Consider the following 20,386-nt stretch of genomic DNA (forward strand, 5'->3'; position numbering starts at 1 on the left):
TACATGAGATGAACTGCGCAGTGGTTTCCAAATCAGGGAGCTCTCCATACAGTTTTCTTTCTATTGGGGTGATTTGGGGCCAATGTCTTATACGGGCCTCTTGGTAGAGAGAGCAGTTTTGGAGGACGTGGTCGGCATTTTCTGGTGATACTCCACATGGGCAGATTTCACTGGTTCCAATTTTGAGCTTCCGGAACATGTGTTGTCGCATTCTGTTGTGTCCGGTCCTGAGTCGAAAGATTAGACGTTGGTCTTGTCGGGATAGCTTATAGTAAGCATCATCTTTCTTGTGATTTGGATGGGAGCTCGTCCATTTCTCATTTATTTTATCTACAATTAATTTCTTCATTTCTTCTGGATAGAGAGCAGAGTTTACTTGTGAGTTTGTTCTCCCACTCTTGGCGAGTGTGTCAGCCTTCTCATTTCCTGCTAGTTGTATGTGAGCTGGTATCCATTGAATGACAGTTTTTTTGCTGTTGGGGTTGAGCTTTGTGAGTGCTGTTCTGAGGTTTTTAATATAAGGGGAATCAGAGTTTTGCAGGCTTTGGAGGGTTGTTTTTGCGTCTGTTAGAAAGACAATCTGACTGTGAGGGGAACTTGGATGATTTGCTAGCATGGTAGCAGCTAGTGCTAGTGCTTCCCTTTCTGCTCTGTGACTGTCAGAGAGCTCTCCAGTTGCAAAGGATTTTTCTAGTTTTCCTCCATCTGGCCATTCGATAAGTATTCCAGCTCCTCCATTTGTGGTGGCTTTATGGGATGAGCCATCCGTGTAAACTCTGATCCACTGATTGCTAGGGTAATTGGTATGTAGAAAACAGTTCACTATTTCCTTGAGCTCTGTAATCAGATTTTCTTTTTATGTTTTCAATATGGTCCCTTATAGTAGGAAGAGGGCTTTCGTCCCAGGGTGGAGATTCATCACCTCTAGTCTGTGACATGGGACAAATAAAGGAGTTCTCTAGTCTGTGACATGGGGATGACAAATAAAGGAGTTCTCTAGTCTGTGACATTGGACAAATAAAGGAGTTCTCTAGTCTGTGACATGGGACAAATAAAGGAGTTCTCTAGTCTGTGACATGGGACAAATAAAGAAGTTCTCTAGTCTGTGACATGGGGATGACAAATAAAGGAGTTCTCTAGTCTGTGACATGGGGATGACAAATAAAGGAGTTCTCTAGTCTGTGACATGGGGATGACAAATAAAGGAGTTCTCTAGTCTGTGACATGGGGATGACAAATAAAGGAGTTCTCTAGTCTGTGACATGGGGATGACAAATAAAGGAGTTCTCTAGTCTGTGACATTGGGATGACAAATAAAGAAGTTCTCTAGTCTGTGCTACCTTTAATATTTTTTTCATGCCTCATCCGTAAACAGCCGACTTCAAGATGAGATCCTTTGAACAATAAAAATAAAAACCAACCTTATTCACACACACGCTAGTATAACGAACACATCCGATACGGAAAACCTGTACAGGTGCTTCTGAGTTGATCAACCCTGATTGCCCCCCCCCCCTTTTACCCAATCCACCCAGGTTATTAATGGCGTCCCATCTCGTTTCGTCTGATGTTGATCTAAGAATAAGGTGAGGCTATCAACAACAAAAGCCTTGGGTCACTGCTTGACCTACATTCAAACTGACCATGACTTCCATGAGTGTACCTCGCACAAGCCAAATGTTATGTCATTTTGTTGTGTGTGCGTGTTTTAATCCTCGTAATCTTAACAAATGATAAAAATGACTATCATTTAAAAAGACATAAACCCACTCAGGAAGGAAAAAAAAATATATGGTCCGTTTCTAGTCTCAAAATTAAAAAAAAAAAAAAATCGCATGCGCTGTCAGCAAAATATGCTGAGCGAATGAGAAAGCAGCGAGTTAGGAAAAGGCGGAGCCTGTGAAACGTGGAAAATTTCGTTAGAGAGGTCTGTTACTAGATTTAACTAGATCTAGATCTATTAGTGTATGACTAAAATTAGATTTGCATTGTGACTACATTATTAGGCGACCTTATAAATAGGCTTTAGATTTTAGAGTAACCTGTATAAATAAGTTTGTGTCTGGTTTTTATTCGCAATACAAACAACGGTTACCAAGGGAACATTACAGTCATCGATTATTTAATATTTTCGTCCGGTCCACACAAGTAAACAGAACAGAATGCCGGCAGGTCAGTCTCTTTGTTTTCATTTTGTAGAATTAGAGTAGACCGACATATTTAGATATAGAATAGCCTAGATTAGATCTATTTATTAAATGTAACAAAATATTCTCATAGTACAGTGAGCGACTAGACTGTGACTGTACTACCCTGTAGACAAGTGTAGTGTAGTTCGAAGATCTACTAGAATCTAATCTAGATTACAGATTAATGAGATATCATCATACTATTACTAATCATAGTCATAATCATACTAATCATAGATTTAGATATTTTTTTGTTTGTTTAGAAACTTTAGTAGATCTATTATTTAGGCTATACAAATTCAATACAAATAGATCTAATTGCCAAATGTCATTGAAACCCATTACATAAGGGCAGCTTATATAAGGAACTGTATTAGTATTAGTATATTATTCTAGACTAGATAATAGTAGATCTATTTCAGTTGTGTTACAAGTACGTAGGCCTATATTTTTTTAGGCTTTAAGTTTAAGATTTTTAAAAGTTAACATTTAATTAGCAGTAAGGCTAAGTCGTATACCCTGACTTTATACTATTTTAGTATTTATAGTGTTATAAACATTAAATGATAATAAATGGGTAAAAAAAAAAAACCACCAAGGTCTAGACTTTTTTTTTTTCTGTGTCGATGGAAATTTGAATATGCTAAAATCTTGATACATGTATAGAACAAAACAAAAATCGGTTCTTTATTTGAAAATTATTTGCAATATGCATCTCATGATATATTTCTAGATCTATATCATATGTATACTGTATAGTATATATAATATAGTATATGTCTACGCCATTATTCTTTTAGCCGGTAATTCGCCGGTAGCGTAAATTTTGACCTATTTTGGAACTAGGTCATATATCAGCTGTTCTTTAGTTAGGAGCGCTGTTTCTTTATAATATAGATCTAGTAGACCTAGGTTTGCTATTTTTGTATTTTGATCTACGTCTCTTTCTCTCCCCTCTCACTGCCTCCACTCTCATGATGTGTAAGGAGCCAATCATTTTGCACAGTTCTCAGACCATACACTACTATCCTTTGACCTGTCACCTTTGTATTGAAGCTCAAAATAGATGATAATGATTTCGGAGAAGCCCGATAAAAGAGCTACGAAGATTTAAAAACTTAACTATGAAAAAAGATAATGAATATTCCAAATAAGAAACCGACATCGCTCATAGATTATTGATGTATATGAATAGATCTACCCCACAGGACCACACGAGGGATCCTTATATAACTGATACTGTTATCATTTGACTTAACAGTATCATAATTATAATATGAATCAAGGTTAACCTAGATCTAGGCTGACTAGGCGTTCTAAACTATAATGTTACACTCACACTGTCATTGACGTCAACTTCAAGTCTATCATTACTATCAATCACTTTGTAAACTAGATCTAGACATAGAAATTCTATGTCTAGATAAATATTAATACGTATAGGTCCTATATAGATCTAGATGTACTACGTTTACTAGGCACATGGGTATGAATTTCCTGCCACACGGCTACAGAAAAGCTACTTTTGTTATCTAAATCCTATTCTTTAAATCTAAATACCAGCAAATCTAGTTTATAAGTAGAATCCTCTGAAAACGGCTTGATTGATTTACCTATCAATGGCATACCTGGAAAACTCTGGTTCGAATGTATAGTTCTCCTTCTCTGTCTCTCTGGAACCTCCTTTTTGTATTTTCTTTATCCTGTGCATTGTTATGTTCCCTGACAGACTTTTGATTTGAATTGAAACAACGTTTTATAATGCTCCTTCTTTATCTTATCTTATCTTATATAATACAGACGTTACTTCAAAAAAGAAGATGATTACGTCCTACGCGTCATGCATTTAGTCGTGCATATTAACCAATGACTTAAATTCTGCCAAGTCACTGGTTTTCCTGGCTAGCTCAGGCAACCCATTCCATGCTCTAATAGCACTAGGGAAGAAGGAGTATTTGTACAAATTTGTCCTAGCATATGGGACGAGGAATGTGCCTTTATCTTTGTGTCTTTCAGAGTATTTTATTAAATTTTGTTTTTGTATTTGAAGATTATGGTTCAGTGTTTTATGTATTATTGCTACTTTACTTTTGAGCCTTCTGTCCTGAAGGCTTTCTAAATTTAGTGATTTTACTAAAGGTGTTACTCTAGTCAAATGTGAATATTCGTTTGTTATGAATCGCACTGCTCTATTTTGTGTCTGTTCTAGTTTCTTAATGTTTTCTTGAGTTGAGGGGTCCCAAACAGAGGATGCATATTCTATTATTGGCCTAACCAAGGTTAAATAACATTTTAGTTTTATGTTCTTATTTGATTTATAGAAATTTCTTTTAATAAATTCTTATGCTTTGTTTGATTTTTTTGTAGTTTCATCAATATGTGGATTCCATGACAGTTTTTCATTTATTATAACACCTAGGTATTTTGCGTTTTTAGTCTGTGTTACTGGTTTGCCATGAATAAGATAAGTGGAATTAATTTGTTTTAGTTTTTTTGTTACTCTTAACAACTGACATTTTTCTGGGTGGAAAGACATGCTCCAATTTGATTCCCATTTCTGTAATTCATCTAATTCTCTTTGTAAAATATCTGTGTCTTATGTTGTTTTTATTGTTCTATATATTATGCAATCGTCTGCAAATAATCTGACTTTTGTTTCTGAAGTAATGCAATTTGGTAAATCATTTATGTAAATTAAAAATAGTAGTGGACCCAAGACTGTTCCTTGAGGTACACCTGAGTTTACTGTTATCGGTGTTGATTTAGAGCCATTTATTATTACAGTTTGTTCTCTCCCTATCAGAAAGTCTTTAATCCACTGATGCAGTGGACCATTAATGCCGAAATATTTTAATTTTTTAAGCAAACTATGGTGGTGAACTTTGTCAAAAGCCTTAGAAAAATCTAGTAAGATAGCATCTATTTGTTCACTATTATCTAAACCTTTTGAAAAATCATCAATTAGTCCTATTAGTTGTGTTTCACATGATCTATATTTCCTAAAGCCATGTTGGTATGGTGTGAGAACATTATGTTTGTCTAAGTGGTTTATGATGTTGCTACATATTATGTGTTCTAGGATTTTACATGTGATGCTGGTAAGTGATACTGGTCTGTAGTTTCCTGGGTCAGATTTTTCTCCTTTTTTAAATAGGGGGGTGACATTAGCTTCTTTCCAGTCCTTTGGTACTCTGCCCTGGTTAAGTGAAGCCTGAAAGAGTATTTTGAACACTGGGGCTAGCTCATTACTTAGTTCTTTGAGTAATCTAGCTGGAATATCATCAGGTCCAGAAGCTTTATTTGGTTTGGTGTTGGCTAATAGTTTTTTAATTCCATTTTCTTGTACCTTCCTCGACACACACATGCATACATACTTTTCACCATAAATTAAATGATCACTTTTACTTCCCCCCTACCCTGCTACAAAAAAGTTCTATGTACAATTTCTTCTTTAGCTTCGTAATTTAATATTGCCTTTCTAACGGAACCCCACCCCCGCTTTAACAATATTATTGGCTCTTTCTTTATTATAGTGACACCCCCTAACTTTTTTTTTAGCATCCTCCAAGGGATCGACCCCTCCCTACTCACTTTTCTATTCTTGAATTCTATATATAGCACCTTTGGTTATTTTATTTTGTATTTTTTGCATCATTCAATCATAAGGCAAGTATAAAGTACTGTAATAGACACCACACACCATCAATTTTAGGTCTGAAGGAGGGAAAATGAATTTTTGGAGCCCCTCATTTGAATGTCTCCACAAAAAAAATCCTTATTATTCCTTGCTCTCTCTTGAAAAAGAAAAAGACTCTAGAACTATCTTTTTTTTATGCTTTTAGGCTAAGTTTTGTTCTTTACTAAAAGGAGGTGGAAATGAAAATACAATGACATAAGACAAATTAAAAATAGGTTGACTTTGGGAAAAAGAAAGAAAATATGCTTTTAAAATATAATAGTCTTACTTTTTGTGCAATTTCTATTTATGCTTTTATATAGAATGCAACCTTTTGGGGAAATACAGAAAATAGAATACTAATTTATAGAATGCTTGATGGTTTTCTCAAATTGTGTTGTTTAAGCTGCGCAAATCTGTCAAAACCACATCTTTGCAACCACTTTAGAAGTAAAGTAACCTGTTTGCAAAATTTCATTTGAACCTGTACAGCAGTTTATGAGATCTCCTGATACATATATCAAGGAATCAGTTAAAATTTGCTCTAATAAAATAGTTTGTATCCTCAAAACTAGATTTATGATTTTGACCAAAACTTAGTAAGCATGGTGTTTTCTGATTATGTTAAGCACAAATAGATTTTAATAGGTCTAGAATAGTGTCAACCTGGTGCTGCTTGTTACTGTAAGAAAAAGATCTAGAATCTAGTAGGTGAACATTAAAAAAAAAATTTCATGAAATATATTTTGTATCCAACTTAAATCTTTTATTTTATTTTTAAATGATTACTTTTACATTTTAGACTTACATTAAAATTACAAAGTTACATTTTTTATCGTCAGAAGTTCGACAAGCCATGTTGGACTATTGGAAGGAGCACTCCAAAGAAGGCTCTGTTAAAGAAATGATGCTGGACACATGTGCAGAGGAACTGACAAAAGAAGAACTTCCAGAGATTTTATCTTATTTGCCAGATTTTAGAGGGAAGACAGTCCTAGAACTTGGAGCTGGCATAGGGTAAAGAAACAGCAACATACATTTATTATTTTTATTATTGAATTTTATCACAAATAAATTATAAAAATAGTTAGATAATATTAGTTTGATTCAAATAAAAAGGTCTGTGTAAAAGAAAATGACAACATTTTTCAGGCGTTTCACAGCCGAGATTGCAAAGAAGGCAGAGAAAGTGATTGCTGTTGACTTTATGGAAGACTTTGTAGAAAAGAACAGAAAGGCAAATCATCACTTTGGAAATATTGAGTTTGTTGTTGCAGATGTAACCAAGATAGAAAGGCAAAGTGAAAGGTGAGGATTAATGCATTGTTCTGTTATGTCTCATACACTGGATCTGGGGTGAACACACAACTTAGTTCCCAGGTTTGTTAAAAGCTTTCCACGGCCTTTGAGTGACAAGTTAATTCTTTAGAGTTGGATAGCAAGCAAATAATTTTACTTAGTTACATTTTATTTTAGTCTTACAATAGAGTCTACATATATATAAGATACTGTTAGTATTCAGTCCAATTTTAAGTAATGTGTCAAATAAATTTTCTTTTTTTCTTTAGTGTTGACTTTATTTTTTCCAACTGGCTACTGATGTATCTAGAAGACAAAGAAGTCCAAGATCTGTTTGGCAAACTTTTGTCATGGCTCAGACCTGGTGGTCAATTGTTTATAAGAGAATCCTGTAGACATCAGTCTGGTGAGAACATTGTTTTCAAGAATTAAAAAATAATGAAGTAACTTGCTAGTATACAATCTATTTTAAATCAACATGTTCATTTATACAAAGAAAGATTATTATATTCAAACTAAACCTCAAGCAAAATGACAGTCTATGGAGCAAAAAGGGATTGAACTGTAAACCATCAAACAAATATAACAATAACACATCCAAAATTGTCATTCTGTGTCAAACATTTAACAAAATTTTTATTAAAGTTAAACAAGCCTGTAATATTAAATAAACAATATCTGAAAGTGTTATTATTCCCCTATAACAAAGCTGGGCACTCTCCAATGGCATACTGCACAATTTGATAACCATTGTCTAATTATTTCCTTGATGAGTTATTGTGAAAACTAAACCAAAACTTAATAATTATCTGTTGCATTCTTGGGTGACTGATTTTAGTTAGGGACATGAGATTGTTGAAATAGTTCACAGTGTGACTTATGCAATTTCATTACACAGATTTGACATCAGCCAGCACAGAAACCTCCCAAACAAAAAAGTGATTGAATCAGATGGAATTGAACAAGTTATAGGAGATAATTGAATCAGAGGGAACTTAACAAGTTTTAGGAGGTGATTGAGTCATTGGGAATTGAATGAGTTATTGAAGCATAGGAGACTCGCTATTTATAGCAATAATTTATTAATTATAATAATCTGAGAGAAGGTTTCTGTGCTGTCTTTATTTGCTATTCAAATACAACTCATCGCTAGCTAAATTTAAAATTCCTAGGTTATATCAAGATTTGAACCTTAATAACTGGTCTTTATTTATAGCTTTGATTTTAATTTAAACAAAAATTTCATTCTTAAATATTTTTTTTAGGTGACAAGGACAGAGGGGTGAATCCAACCCAATACAGACAGCCTGAATTGTATGAGGCATATTATTCATCTGTCACCCTACCATGTGATGCAGATAATTTCTATGGATTTGATCTCGTTGTTTCAAAGTCTGTCCACACATACATCAAGGTAAAAACAAAAAGATTCTTTAGAAGTGAGTTTTAAAAAAATGCCTTCAGCTCATTTTAAAATTACTGCTCACTTATATAAAAGGATAAACAGCATTAAAAGTTCAGTGTAATATTCACTTAATCCTAAGTATTCTCCTACAGGTAACTATACATCTAACCCTATCACCAATCTAAATCTAGTTCTAACTAATCTAGGATAAACACATATGTTAGGATCTCTTTTTTTTTTTCTTTCTATTGATGCATTGCTATAAAGATGAAAATGTTACTTTACATACATATGTAGTAATGATTTGTCACCACTAGACATCTATTATAATTATTTATTGTTTGTTATTTTTTGGCCATTAGAGAAAAAAGAACAATAACCAAATGCTTTGGCTTCTGGAGAAAGTTAAGAAGGATAACTCTCAACTTCATGGTTTCAAAAGTTTCAGGGAGTTTCTCGACAAACAACAATACTCCACTCGAGGCATTCTGCTCTATGAAAAGATATATGGCAAAGCCTTTGTCAGTACTGGTGGACTAGAAACAACTAAGGTACTGATCTACTTATAAACATCACATATTTTGATTAGAAAGGAGACTCATTTTATATAATATATATTGTTGACTTTGTAATATGTTCACATTGCAGGAATTCGTGGAGATGTTAAATTTGCAGCCTGAACAGAGAGTATTGGATGTGGGTGGGGGTCTAGGTGGAAGTGCCTTTTATATGGCAAAGGTCAGTTTTAATTCAATCATTTTACCGCGTAAAAAAAAGTGATGGATAAAAGCATTAGATTTTATTCAACTGTTTTTTTATCAAATTTATGAAAATCTATTTTTTCTTCTAGAACTTTGGTGTCAGAGTGATGATCATAGATTTGTCTTCCAACATGACTCACATTGGCCTAGACAGAGCTCAGGAGGCAGGGTGTGGTCCTGATGAAGTCGTCTTTGAAGTTGCAGATGCCACAAAAAGAGAGTATCCAGCTGAGTCATTTGATGTGATCTACAGCCGTGACGTCATCCTTCACATAGCTGACAAACTGGCTCTATTTAAAAAGTTTTTTGTAAGTTATTGTGTACATTGAGCTTACATTATTTTCATTTGTCCTTTTTGTTCATGAAAAACATTTTAACATTTAAGTTTTGCTCAAAGGTCTAATTTATTTGTTAAGTACAAAATGTTTAGTCGCTATTTTATTTTCAGTGAATTATTAAACAAAAAACAAACTTTCATTAATAGCCTAATTGCAATTATTCAATGGGATGTAGGGACAGTTTTCTCGGCCTGATGCTGTGACACAGTAAATGGGTCTGTTCATTAAACTTACTGATTTATTTGACAGTGCTGGGGATCTTGCAATTGTTCTCCCAAGACTATTTTGGGTGGATATCTTTGGATGGGCAATATTTGTCAAATATTATACTTTTGTGGTCTTTCCACTTTATTTAACAAATGTTTTAAAGCTCATTCATTTAAATTGAATTTGTGATGTTTAATATGTCAATAACATTTCTTCAAGGATAAATCTAAAAGAAAAAAAAATATTTTCAAGAATAACAAATATTTTTCTATTTTTTATAATATATATATATATATATATATATATATATATATATATATATATATATATATATATATATATATATATATATATATATATATATATATATATAATTTTCTTGAAAAAAAAAAAGAAAAGCAAGCAATTTACTTTTGTATGTATTTTACAGAAATATCTGAAACCTGGAGGCAAAATTCTTATCTCTGATTATTGCTGCAGTCCTGATTCACATTCAGAAGAGTTTAAGGCCTATGTCAAACAAAGAGGTTATTATCTACTGTCCCCACCTGCTTATGGAAAGGTTAGTCTTTGTTCAGAAATATTTATGAAAAGTTCCATGAATACATTTCATGTTAAGAATTATGTGTCTGCTATTCAATTTTTTTAAACTAAACACCTTTCAATTTCACCAGGTTCTGGAAGCTGCTGGATTCATTAATGTTATAGCAGAAGACAAGACAGATCAATTTTCTGATATTCTCAACACAGAAATTGAACGAACAGAAAGAATTAAAGATGAATTTATCAAGGTTTGAATGCTTGTTAAATTATGTTTTAATATCTTTTTTAACTTGTTTATTTATTTCTTGCCTTAACTAAATTATTAATAATTCATATTGAATTAAAGGCATACTATGGTTTATAATACAAGGGCTCTTTTTATCAATAAAAAAAAGATATTGAAAACATTCAAAAGAATTAGCTACCGGGTACTTTTGCTTTTAATTTTCAAACCTTTTCTTGACAATCTTTAATATTAAATTTTGTACAATTACCATTTTGTTCTCTCTTTCTGTTTAAAAATGATGTAGTTAATTTGAATATTTATATCTTCTGTTACATATTTCAATGATTCATTTCAATATTTTCTTTTCATTGTCTTAAGGAATTTGATGAAGATGGCTACAGAACAATAGTGGATGGATGGAAAGAGAAAAAACATCGAGTTGAAAGAGGTGATCAAAGATGGGCTTTGTTTTATGCTGTGAAACCATGAATGTCAAGGCATTTTTTTAAAACTTGAAACCTCAAAACTGAAGTAACTCTGCACCTTGCTGTTTCTAGTCTGTTCTATAATAGTACTTTCACATTCAAATGCTACTGTTATGATTACAATGGTACATGATTACAGCACCCATATGGGCATTTTTCAGTGGCAACTATTAGCTTATATTACCGGCATTTATTATACTGGTATGGCTAAATGCTTGCTAAAATTGTTTGCAAAAAGCTTAACACATTTCTGGTGTTTTCTAGTGATAGAATAATATACATTTTTTATTATTGAAAAGTGTTCAATGCAATCCACATGACTATGTTAAATATATGCTGGGACAATGATTAGTTGTATTTTACAAGTTTGTCTTCCATAAAAAAATACAAACTTAATCTTGGGCATTGTGTAAATATATGAGAGTATTACTAAGTTATGACAGTTACTTCATATTACATTAAATTGTCTTTTCTAATCAATAAATATTAGCTGGTGCTAGTATTTATTTTATATGCTATTTACTATTTTTAAAAAATATAACATTGTTATCAAAGTGTTGTTGTGCTTGATAAACTTTAGAGGATTTTATTTTAATTTTTATATGAGAAATATCAATTCATGAATGTAAACTGAAAACAATTCTCATTATCTGAAGAGACAAAAATAATTTGTTTTCCAATGTTTTAATTATTTGTTCAGTAAACTTTTATTTCTGTGTTTGCTTTAGCATTGATTAGAATTTTTCTACACATCATATAGCTTATCAAGTAGTAGTTTTGAATGTTATATGCATTTGAAATGTTCAGGTTGTATTACTTGGTGACAGTTATCAATATTTTTTAAAAATGTTTCCATTGTCCAGCGAGTCCATGATCTGGATTTCTTGTTTTCCTAACTCACATTCAGGGATTTATGTATTTTGTTAACATCAGCAATCAGCTTATGGCAAACCTCCATCTTTCTTGGGGACTTCAAGGCTGGCATGCCTCAAGATGCTTTTATTTAGGTAAGGAAGATACAACTGCTGAATTGGCCATGATTAATGACTGTAGGCCTGTCTCCACATAGAAACATTCCATCCTTACCTTAAATACAAAGTATATTAGAAATCCTTGCATTATTCATTATGTGCATTCTTTGTAACCTACTTGGCATAGTTCTTGCTGTTTTAAATATTTTAATAAAATTTGTATCAATATTACTCTATTCTTATTTTTTTTTACTAATTTATGTTATTGAACTGCTGCTTTTATCAAGAAAGTTGAAAAAAAGATATATAAATAAACTAGTAAAATTCGGCTCCTGATTTTTATATCTAGAGATTTATATCTTAAATTAGCTCTTATATTATAAAAATTTCCTATAAAAATTATAAAACATACATAATTACACACCTACACATTTTTCATTTAATATCAATTTATTTTTATAGTTTCTGCAATCGTGAGTTAAGGCCCCTTTAAGTACAATCCATAGACAAATAAATATAGACTGGCCGATTAAAGAGTTTTATGAAACGAAAATTTGTGACTTGCAATTTTGTGTACTTTATTATATAGTAGGCCTATAATATAGCATTTAGTATAATAGTATAAAAGCTAAGTATTCATATCTATTTCAGCCACACACCTATATATATATTGTAAATAAGGAGGCAGTGTAGTTTTGTTTAATCTCTAAGAATGAAGATCATGCTATTATTCATAATTCGGAAATCCGAATACAATAGATATACATGTTTTCAAGTTACATGAAGTTACTTCCTTCGGCCAGTCTATATTTATGTATGTCTATGGTACATTCATAGACATATTTATGTCTATAATATGAGTACAATTCAGTGCTTTATAAACTTCTTTACAAAACGGTGTATTTGGCATTTATTAATTATTGCATTTTATTTAGACGAAAAATAGTTCTGTAAGAAAATTGACATTTTAAAGGATGCTGATCCCACGAACATGATTTACAAATATCTTTGTAGTCTCATATTGTCAAAGTCTAGTCACAGTGAAACACTTCAAAACTTATCTTTGGTCAAGTGAGAGACCTGAAGTTCCGAGGTACGTAAACTTAGATTACACAGGCTTACATTGCTGTTACGGTGAAGCTCAACTAATAGGTCTATTTGAGAACTGTTCAATGAGCAAAAAAGATATCTATCTATATATATACTTCTCTTCTTCTCTAAACAGGTCAAACAAGAAGTAAAGGAAAGATCTCTCTCTTATTTCTGCGGATAGTCACCCCACGAAAAAAAAAAAGGGGGGGGGGGGTAGAACACGTTTTCACAGCTCGCTACGGATGGCTTCGCGTTGGACTGTCAAACCCTGCCCGCTCCCATCTAATGCGGGAAGTTTGGACTAGGAAGTAAACTATCGTCAACTCTGAAGGAACATCCGAAACATGTAGGTCTAAAACATTTTACAAACACTAAATAGCAGGGCCGGATTTAAGCATTGTGGGGCCCTATTCGAAACGGATCTCGCGGGGCCAAGTTTGGGTAGGGAAGCGGACAATAAGTCAAATTTAAGAGTTTGTATTAGAAAATAAATTCGTCTATGCATTTTATTCATTCTTTACTACGTACAGAATTACTTTACGAGCCTTGCGTGTAGCAAAGTCATACAGTATATCATAATAATTCTGTTTCCCACATAGATCCCGCTCAATAGCAAGAATTACCAAATGTTTCAATCTATCTTTGAGAATTGTTGACATCAAGTAATTCTTCATTAGTTTGAGGTGCGAGAAGCTTCTTTCACCTGATTACACAATTACGGCTAATGCATAATGCCTTTTTTATTAATAGCGCGTAGGATTGACGTTTTCCATATATTGAATGACACCTCAAAATGACAATTTTTTTCTATGTATTTCCGTATATTTTAAGGACTTTTTCGTATATTTTGCAATTTCGGGAGATTTCCAGGAGCTCCTGGTAAATCGACAGGAGTGCGCGGGAAATCTGTTTTAAGTTATAAAATGGTTTAATTTAATAATTTATACACCTTGAATTAGCGCGGGTTCCATGAAAGTGCGGATCCTTCGGTCACATAGGTTGCAGTGGCCTAAGACCGGCCCTGCAAAATAGCGGCGTCTGCTATGCCGCCGGTCGACTAGTAGTATTATATTTCTCTAAAGCATTTGATAACATTGACCGCTAGAGCTTGCTAACTTACGACTTTGATCCTCCCGCACCTTGCGGCGCATGCAGTCTCCTATATGTTCTTCGTTTCGGCATGTTTGGGCGCGCGATTCACTCTGTGGGGAGGACATATCACATAGACATAGGATACCAAAATGTAGTCAATAAAAAAAAAATATAAGGTTCAAACAGGATTCCGTCATTGTAACGAAAACAGATCGGCCACCAATATTACATCACAAAATCAAAATACATTTTACGTTGAAATGGACGCAACGATCCGAAACAGAAGTACTTGTGAGTTTGTTTAATGTTTGCATGTTCCTTCAGAGTTGAAGATAATCAGCATTTTAAGTCCAAATTTAACATCCCGCAGGACGACCGTGGATGGCAGCGGGCAGGGTATGAACCCAGGACCATCGAGACGACCAAACGACAGTCAAGCGCGCATACCGCACGCCCAGGCAGACCTGGGTTTAATCATAAGGTAGAGGAATAGTATTTTTTAGCACCCTAATATTAAACTAGAAACTATACTAGATGACGATAAGTAGGTTGTAGGTAGTGAGCCAGAGGTGATTAACTCACGTGCTGTAGCAAAACTGGCTAAAACATTTCCAAATCAGCAAAAAGTATTTTTTAAAATCTTGATAACTACATGTAAATGAAATAATTTACCTTTACTATATAATAAGTCATTGACTTAGAACACTATTACACATTTATCTAAACTTTCATCATTGTACATCAGAGTCCGAACACCAATACAAAACATTAATGACAATGTCACAAGCATGCCATGACGTTTTTTGCTCGAATTTGTACAACAATTTTATTTTTCAAAGAATTAATTACTTAATCATTAGATAAGTCCCTGTAGCGCAGAGGATAGCGCGCTGGACTTCTAATCCAGAGGTCGCGGGTTCGAATCCCGCCAGGGATGATGTATACTTTTTATATATGCCTTAATTGAAAAAACAAACCGATATAGGGACATGAAGGAACTTCCAATATTCCGCTGACTTTTAGTTTTGCAATTTTTTTTTTAATAAAAAATAAACCAACCGCTGTACATAGGCCTAATAGTGCTTAACATTTATAATTCTCTGTTAACATTCGTTTCAATAATATTTCGTCAATTAAATCCATAAAAATATATAATAATAATACCCTAAGCAGAAATGCAAGACCCAAGCTTTAGACAGAACTAGAAAGCTGAATGCATTAACTATACATATAACGTAACTATAAGTAGGCCTACACAATTAACAATCCAAGTTAATATAAGTTCTAAAGAATAGATTTATAGATCTACGATTCATGTGAACAAGATTTAATGCATAGGTCCAATTCTATATGTTGAAGTATTCTTCGTCTAGTCCAGTGATGCCCAACCTAATTCGACCTGCGGGCCATTTTAATTTCCGACACTCGTGTCGCGGGCCACATGACCGAAAAAGTAACAAAAATAAAAACAGAAATGAAATTGACTTTAAACTAATTTTATGAGAAACCCATGGATACTTACATTAACAAATTGGAATTTTGATTTTTTTTTTTCACGCGTCGGAAAATGGGTTCATTTCTCTACTTCAAATGTGAGCAACATTTTAGCAAGTTTTACCACCGACTAATTTTCTTGTCTCTTTGTGTTCAATATTCCCATCAATACCGCTATATTTGCTTCATAATGCTGTTCATATGCCGTTTAAACAGCCACACTTTCTTTATAAAACAAATATGTTGGCTTAGTATCATGTTCCAAACACAAAAAAAAAGTAAAGATCCGTGTCACTTTTTCAGTTACATTGTACATTAAAGTGTTCAATGTCGTGGTACCAATCCATTAGAAAAAAGAGAGAACCCTAATGTAGGTAAAGTTACATTGTACATTAAAGTGTTCAATGTCGTGGTACCAATCCATTAGAAAAAAGAGAGAACCCTAATGTAGGTAAAGTTACATTGTACATTAAAGTTTTCAATGTCGTGGTACCAATCCATTAGAAAAAAGAGAGAACCCTAATGTAGGTAAAGTTACATTGTACATTAAAGTGTTCAATGTCGTGGTACCAATCCATTAGAAAAAAGAGAGAACCCTAATGTAGGTAAAGTTACATTGTACATTAAAGTGTTCAATGTCGTGGTACCAATCCATTAGAAAAAAGAGAGAACCCTAATGTAGGTAAAGTTACATTGTACATTAAAGTGTTCAATGTCGTGGTACCAATCCATTAGAAAAAAGAGAGAACCCTAATGTAGGTAAAGTTACATTGTACATTAAAGTGTTCAATGTCGTGGTACCAATCCATTAGAAAAAAGAGAGAACCCTAATGTAGGTAAAGTTACATTTTTCAACCTTTTCTTTTTGGGCAGGGGGGTGTGGGTGATTTTCTTAATTTTGTTTTGGCGTTTTGGCGGGCCGGATAGAACCACGTCGCGGGCCGGATCTGGCCCGTGGGCCGTACCTTGGGCATCACTGGTCTAGTCTATGCCTGTTGTCCCACCTGGGGCATGGCACCAACCTGGGCGAGTCTCTCTAACTGTCCCCGCGTATGCATTAAAATCTCGTCGCCAAGTAGGCCTATTTCTTCCTCTTTCCTTCCTTGCGTGTTCCACCTGAAGGCTTGTCTTGTGAGGTTGAATACATGCTTGCCTAGTGGAGACGATGGTATTTAGCCTGTGGGCTTTCAGAAAACATTCAATTTCAGCCTGAGGTCAATCTTCTCCCAGTTCAAAGCTGTCTATTAACTGTTTGGTGATTCTACCAGGCGTAGTACCAGCTACAACGCGCAACTTTCTCCATTTTCAGCTGAGCTTGGGACCGTCCTTGGTGTGTCAGCGTGTTTTAAATGGAATGTGTATTTATGTAGGTCAACTTAAAATTTGTATTTCTACATTTTAAAGAAAACTAATATAAAGGCCTGATATTCAGATAACAACTTTGACCACCTGCACATTAACAAACTCAATTTAAGAGAAACTACGATATTGAACTAATGAGCAAATAAGTCTTAATTTCAGCAATTTACTATTATTTGTATAAATCTCTTTTATTATTTTTTTTTTTTACTTGATTCTCCCTCCCCGAATAGCGCTCTGTTCGACCTGCTAACAGCCCAATCGCACAATAATCACAAATAAACTCCGGATGCAGAGAAAAATTATCCTACGATGATTTTTGATATTCTCAATGTTACTTGGACAAAACGAGCCTTTCCCATAACGCAGGGGAAGAGTTATGTAAACTCAAGCTCAGGTAAGAAGCCAATGCCAGTCAGCCCAGCTTTGCCCATTAGGAAGACTGCAAATTAGTGATGTCCCAGGACCATACCCGAAAGGTGTCACAGTTTTACAGCTTTTCTACCTACTCGCCGTTTTTCGAGGCACTATAGGAGGTAGCTGGACATCGCTTTTATTTTTACCTTTACACCCGCAGTCGGTATTTGCAGCTGTGGGGAGCAACCAGTCTTCTATGAGCCGTTCTTATCTACAGCAGATAGAAACCACGATGAAGTGGGATACTGTGCTCTCAGACTACTTTATTCATACACACCGATAACTGTAGGCAGAGCCGGCCTTAGATAATTGGAGACTCTAGGCGAAGTGACTTTGGTGGACCCCAAATGAAATAGAAAAATAAAAATTAAACAGCGAAAAAAAAAAACGCATTTTATTTAAACATATTGAACTCCGGCAATAACATATGTCACAAGTTTCACTATTACTTCTCAAAGGCACAAAACAATTGGAGGCCCTAGTCGGTTGCCTTGTATGCCTATGCCTAAGTCGGCCCTGCTGTATGCAGACTTGTCTTTCTTTCCTAATTGTACATAATGAGATGGATAAAATAGAAACAAATCTAACCAAATACAACATTTAATGCACATAGATCGCAAGGTCTGAAAGGGGTACTTTACTTTCAAGGCACAGTTTACGCATCAATGGCAAAGAAATTTAGGGTCTGAGTAATTTATTCGGTTGTTTTTACCTGGACGCCTTCAAGACTAGGCTTGACTGGGAGGAAATTTTACATTATTGGTACCTTTAGCTCCAAGGAAAGTGAAAACATGTGACTCATAGGCCTTTAGGTTACGAGGGAACTTGATAACATTTCCCCATGGTCCTCTAGGCAATACTATTTGAAACAAACAAAAATCAGTAATAAAAGATAATCACTCAAAATATTTCATTTAAAGATTGTCATCAAAACATGTCACAAAATCACTAAATATGCACCAGACATTTTAGATATTTTGTTATCTTTTTTTTTAAAAAAAAAGCAAACTAAAAAAAAGTGGCATAGGCCCTACAAGTAGCAGCTACTTATCAGAAATGTTTGACACTCGATCCATATTTTTTAAGACGAAATATTCCTTTCTTATATAGGCCTAATCTTTTACACGTTAGTAGATACAGAAGGTATGGAAAATTTGTTTTAGAAACTTTATCGCATTTTCTTTTTCATTAACAATTGTGTTTTGTTTACCGAATATTTTTATGTTGATCAATACAGCGGTGTTTCCAAATCACGTGACATTAAATTAAAGATTTGTTCATAATGGATGACCTCTTTAAAAAGAAATGAAAAAGAGATTAGACTACTGATTTTATTAACTGATAATATCGCGTAGTAACGATTCAGATATCTATATCGTTGTAATTCTACTAAACATTAGAAACAGGATGGCTGCCTGGTCGTGTGGTATGCGCGCTGGACTGTCGTTCGGACTTCTCGATGGTCCCGCGCGAGTTCATACCCTGCCTGCTGCCATTCCCCCGTCTTCCTTTCGGAGGTTTGGACTAGGAAATAGATTCTCTTCAACTCTGAAGGAAAGTCCGAAACAAAACAGCGAATGACGTTCAATAAAATGGAAAAGAAAAAACGTCAAACCAATCCGCCCCCCCCCCCCTTTTTGGATTCTCGTCTTATGCATCAATTTTATTTCTCCCCTCCCCCCCTCCCCCCCTCCCCCGTTTTCCTTTTTTTTTTTCAAAAAAAAAATACTTGATCAAACCAATTATCGCCGGATAAGTGGCCAAAAGGGATTAATGTAGTGTTCAATTTTACACTCTGTTGTCCTTTGTAGAAGGCGTGTCATAAAAAAAAATGGTAGAAATATATATGCAAGACTTTGTTATGAATTATTATTTTAAAGTTACACTTAGGAAATGACCTTAGTGAAGGCTAAGTGGACTGTTTGTCAGAAAAAAAAACCCACTGATAAATGCTATATTTTACTGAACTATTCAGAATCCTTAGATCTAGATCTATATTGTTCCCATTATTTATTGTAGGCCTAGTATTCATGTAATTTGTAACTTCAACTCAGACCAAGAGTTTGGGAAAACCAGAAGCTCACTACAGCGACAAACATGGAGGTCTACAAAGCATACGTTCTGAGTACACTACTGTATCGCAGTGGGTCATGGACTACCTACGGAAAGCAAGAGAGAAAACTAAACTCTTTCCCCAAGGCAAGAGAGAGTGTGCAATACTGAGATCCTGGCGCGAACGGGTGTTCCAAGCATCTTTACAGTCCTCAGGCAACGCCGCCTGCGCTGGCTCGAACAATTTCGCCGGATGGAGGACAATCGCATCCCGAAAGTCATTCTCTACGGGCAACTCGCATCTGGCTCAAGAAAAACCGGTCGCTTCCCACCTCCGTTATGTGGATGTAATAAAAAGGCGAACATTTAGATTGACCATTGGGAAGACATTGCCCTAGACCGCACTAGCTGGAGAGAGACGGTGACCAAGAAAGCTATGGACAGTGAAAAAACATGGACCTCAGCTCTTGAAGAAAAGCGTGCCATACTAAAAATGGCCGGCTCCTCTACCACCAAAGCGAAAGCCACCTTAATCCGTGATATATATGAACGAGAGTGTCTCTTCAAAATAGGGCTCCACAGCCACATGAAAAAGTGTTCGAGATGAACCATAGTCGCTCTACGACTGATGAAGGCCAACCAACATTATTCATGTTGAGTATAACACCTAGGTATTTTGCGTTTTTAGTCTGTGTTACTGGTTTGCCATGAATAAGATAAGTGGAATTAATTTGTTTTAGTTTTTTTGGCAGTATGTTATCAGCAAATGGAATAAATGCT

General features: G+C 34.5%; 1 protein-coding gene and 1 non-coding gene across 2 annotated transcripts; both read left to right on the top strand.

The window, feature by feature from the left end:
* Positions 1-1,919: 1,919 nt before the first annotated feature.
* LOC106067231 (uncharacterized) lies at positions 1,920-12,331 on the top strand. Its single transcript, XM_056036373.1, has 11 exons — positions 1,920-2,172; positions 6,708-6,882; positions 7,018-7,173; positions 7,434-7,570; positions 8,430-8,578; positions 8,932-9,120; positions 9,218-9,307; positions 9,420-9,638; positions 10,306-10,437; positions 10,550-10,666; positions 11,023-12,331. The coding sequence occupies exons 1-11, from the start codon at positions 2,163-2,165 to the stop codon at positions 11,131-11,133; spliced, it is 1,485 nt and encodes a 494-aa protein (XP_055892348.1). The 5' UTR covers positions 1,920-2,162; the 3' UTR covers positions 11,134-12,331.
* A 2,817-nt stretch (positions 12,332-15,148) lies between these two features.
* Trnar-ucu (transfer RNA arginine (anticodon UCU)) lies at positions 15,149-15,221 on the top strand. Its single transcript has one exon. It is a non-coding gene; the product is annotated as a tRNA-Arg (tRNA).
* Positions 15,222-20,386: the final 5,165 nt, after the last annotated feature.

Source organism: Biomphalaria glabrata, chromosome 7 (assembly GCF_947242115.1).
Source record: "Biomphalaria glabrata chromosome 7, xgBioGlab47.1, whole genome shotgun sequence".
NCBI lineage: Eukaryota > Metazoa > Mollusca > Gastropoda > Planorbidae > Biomphalaria > Biomphalaria glabrata.

Coding starts and splice junctions, on each gene's coding strand:
- LOC106067231 (XM_056036373.1), top strand. Junction 6,883..7,017: donor GAACTTGGAGCTGGCATAGG/GTAAAGAAACAG, acceptor AACATTTTTCAG/GCGTTTCACAGCCGAGATTG. Junction 9,639..10,305: donor CTCTATTTAAAAAGTTTTTT/GTAAGTTATTGT, acceptor TGTATTTTACAG/AAATATCTGAAACCTGGAGG.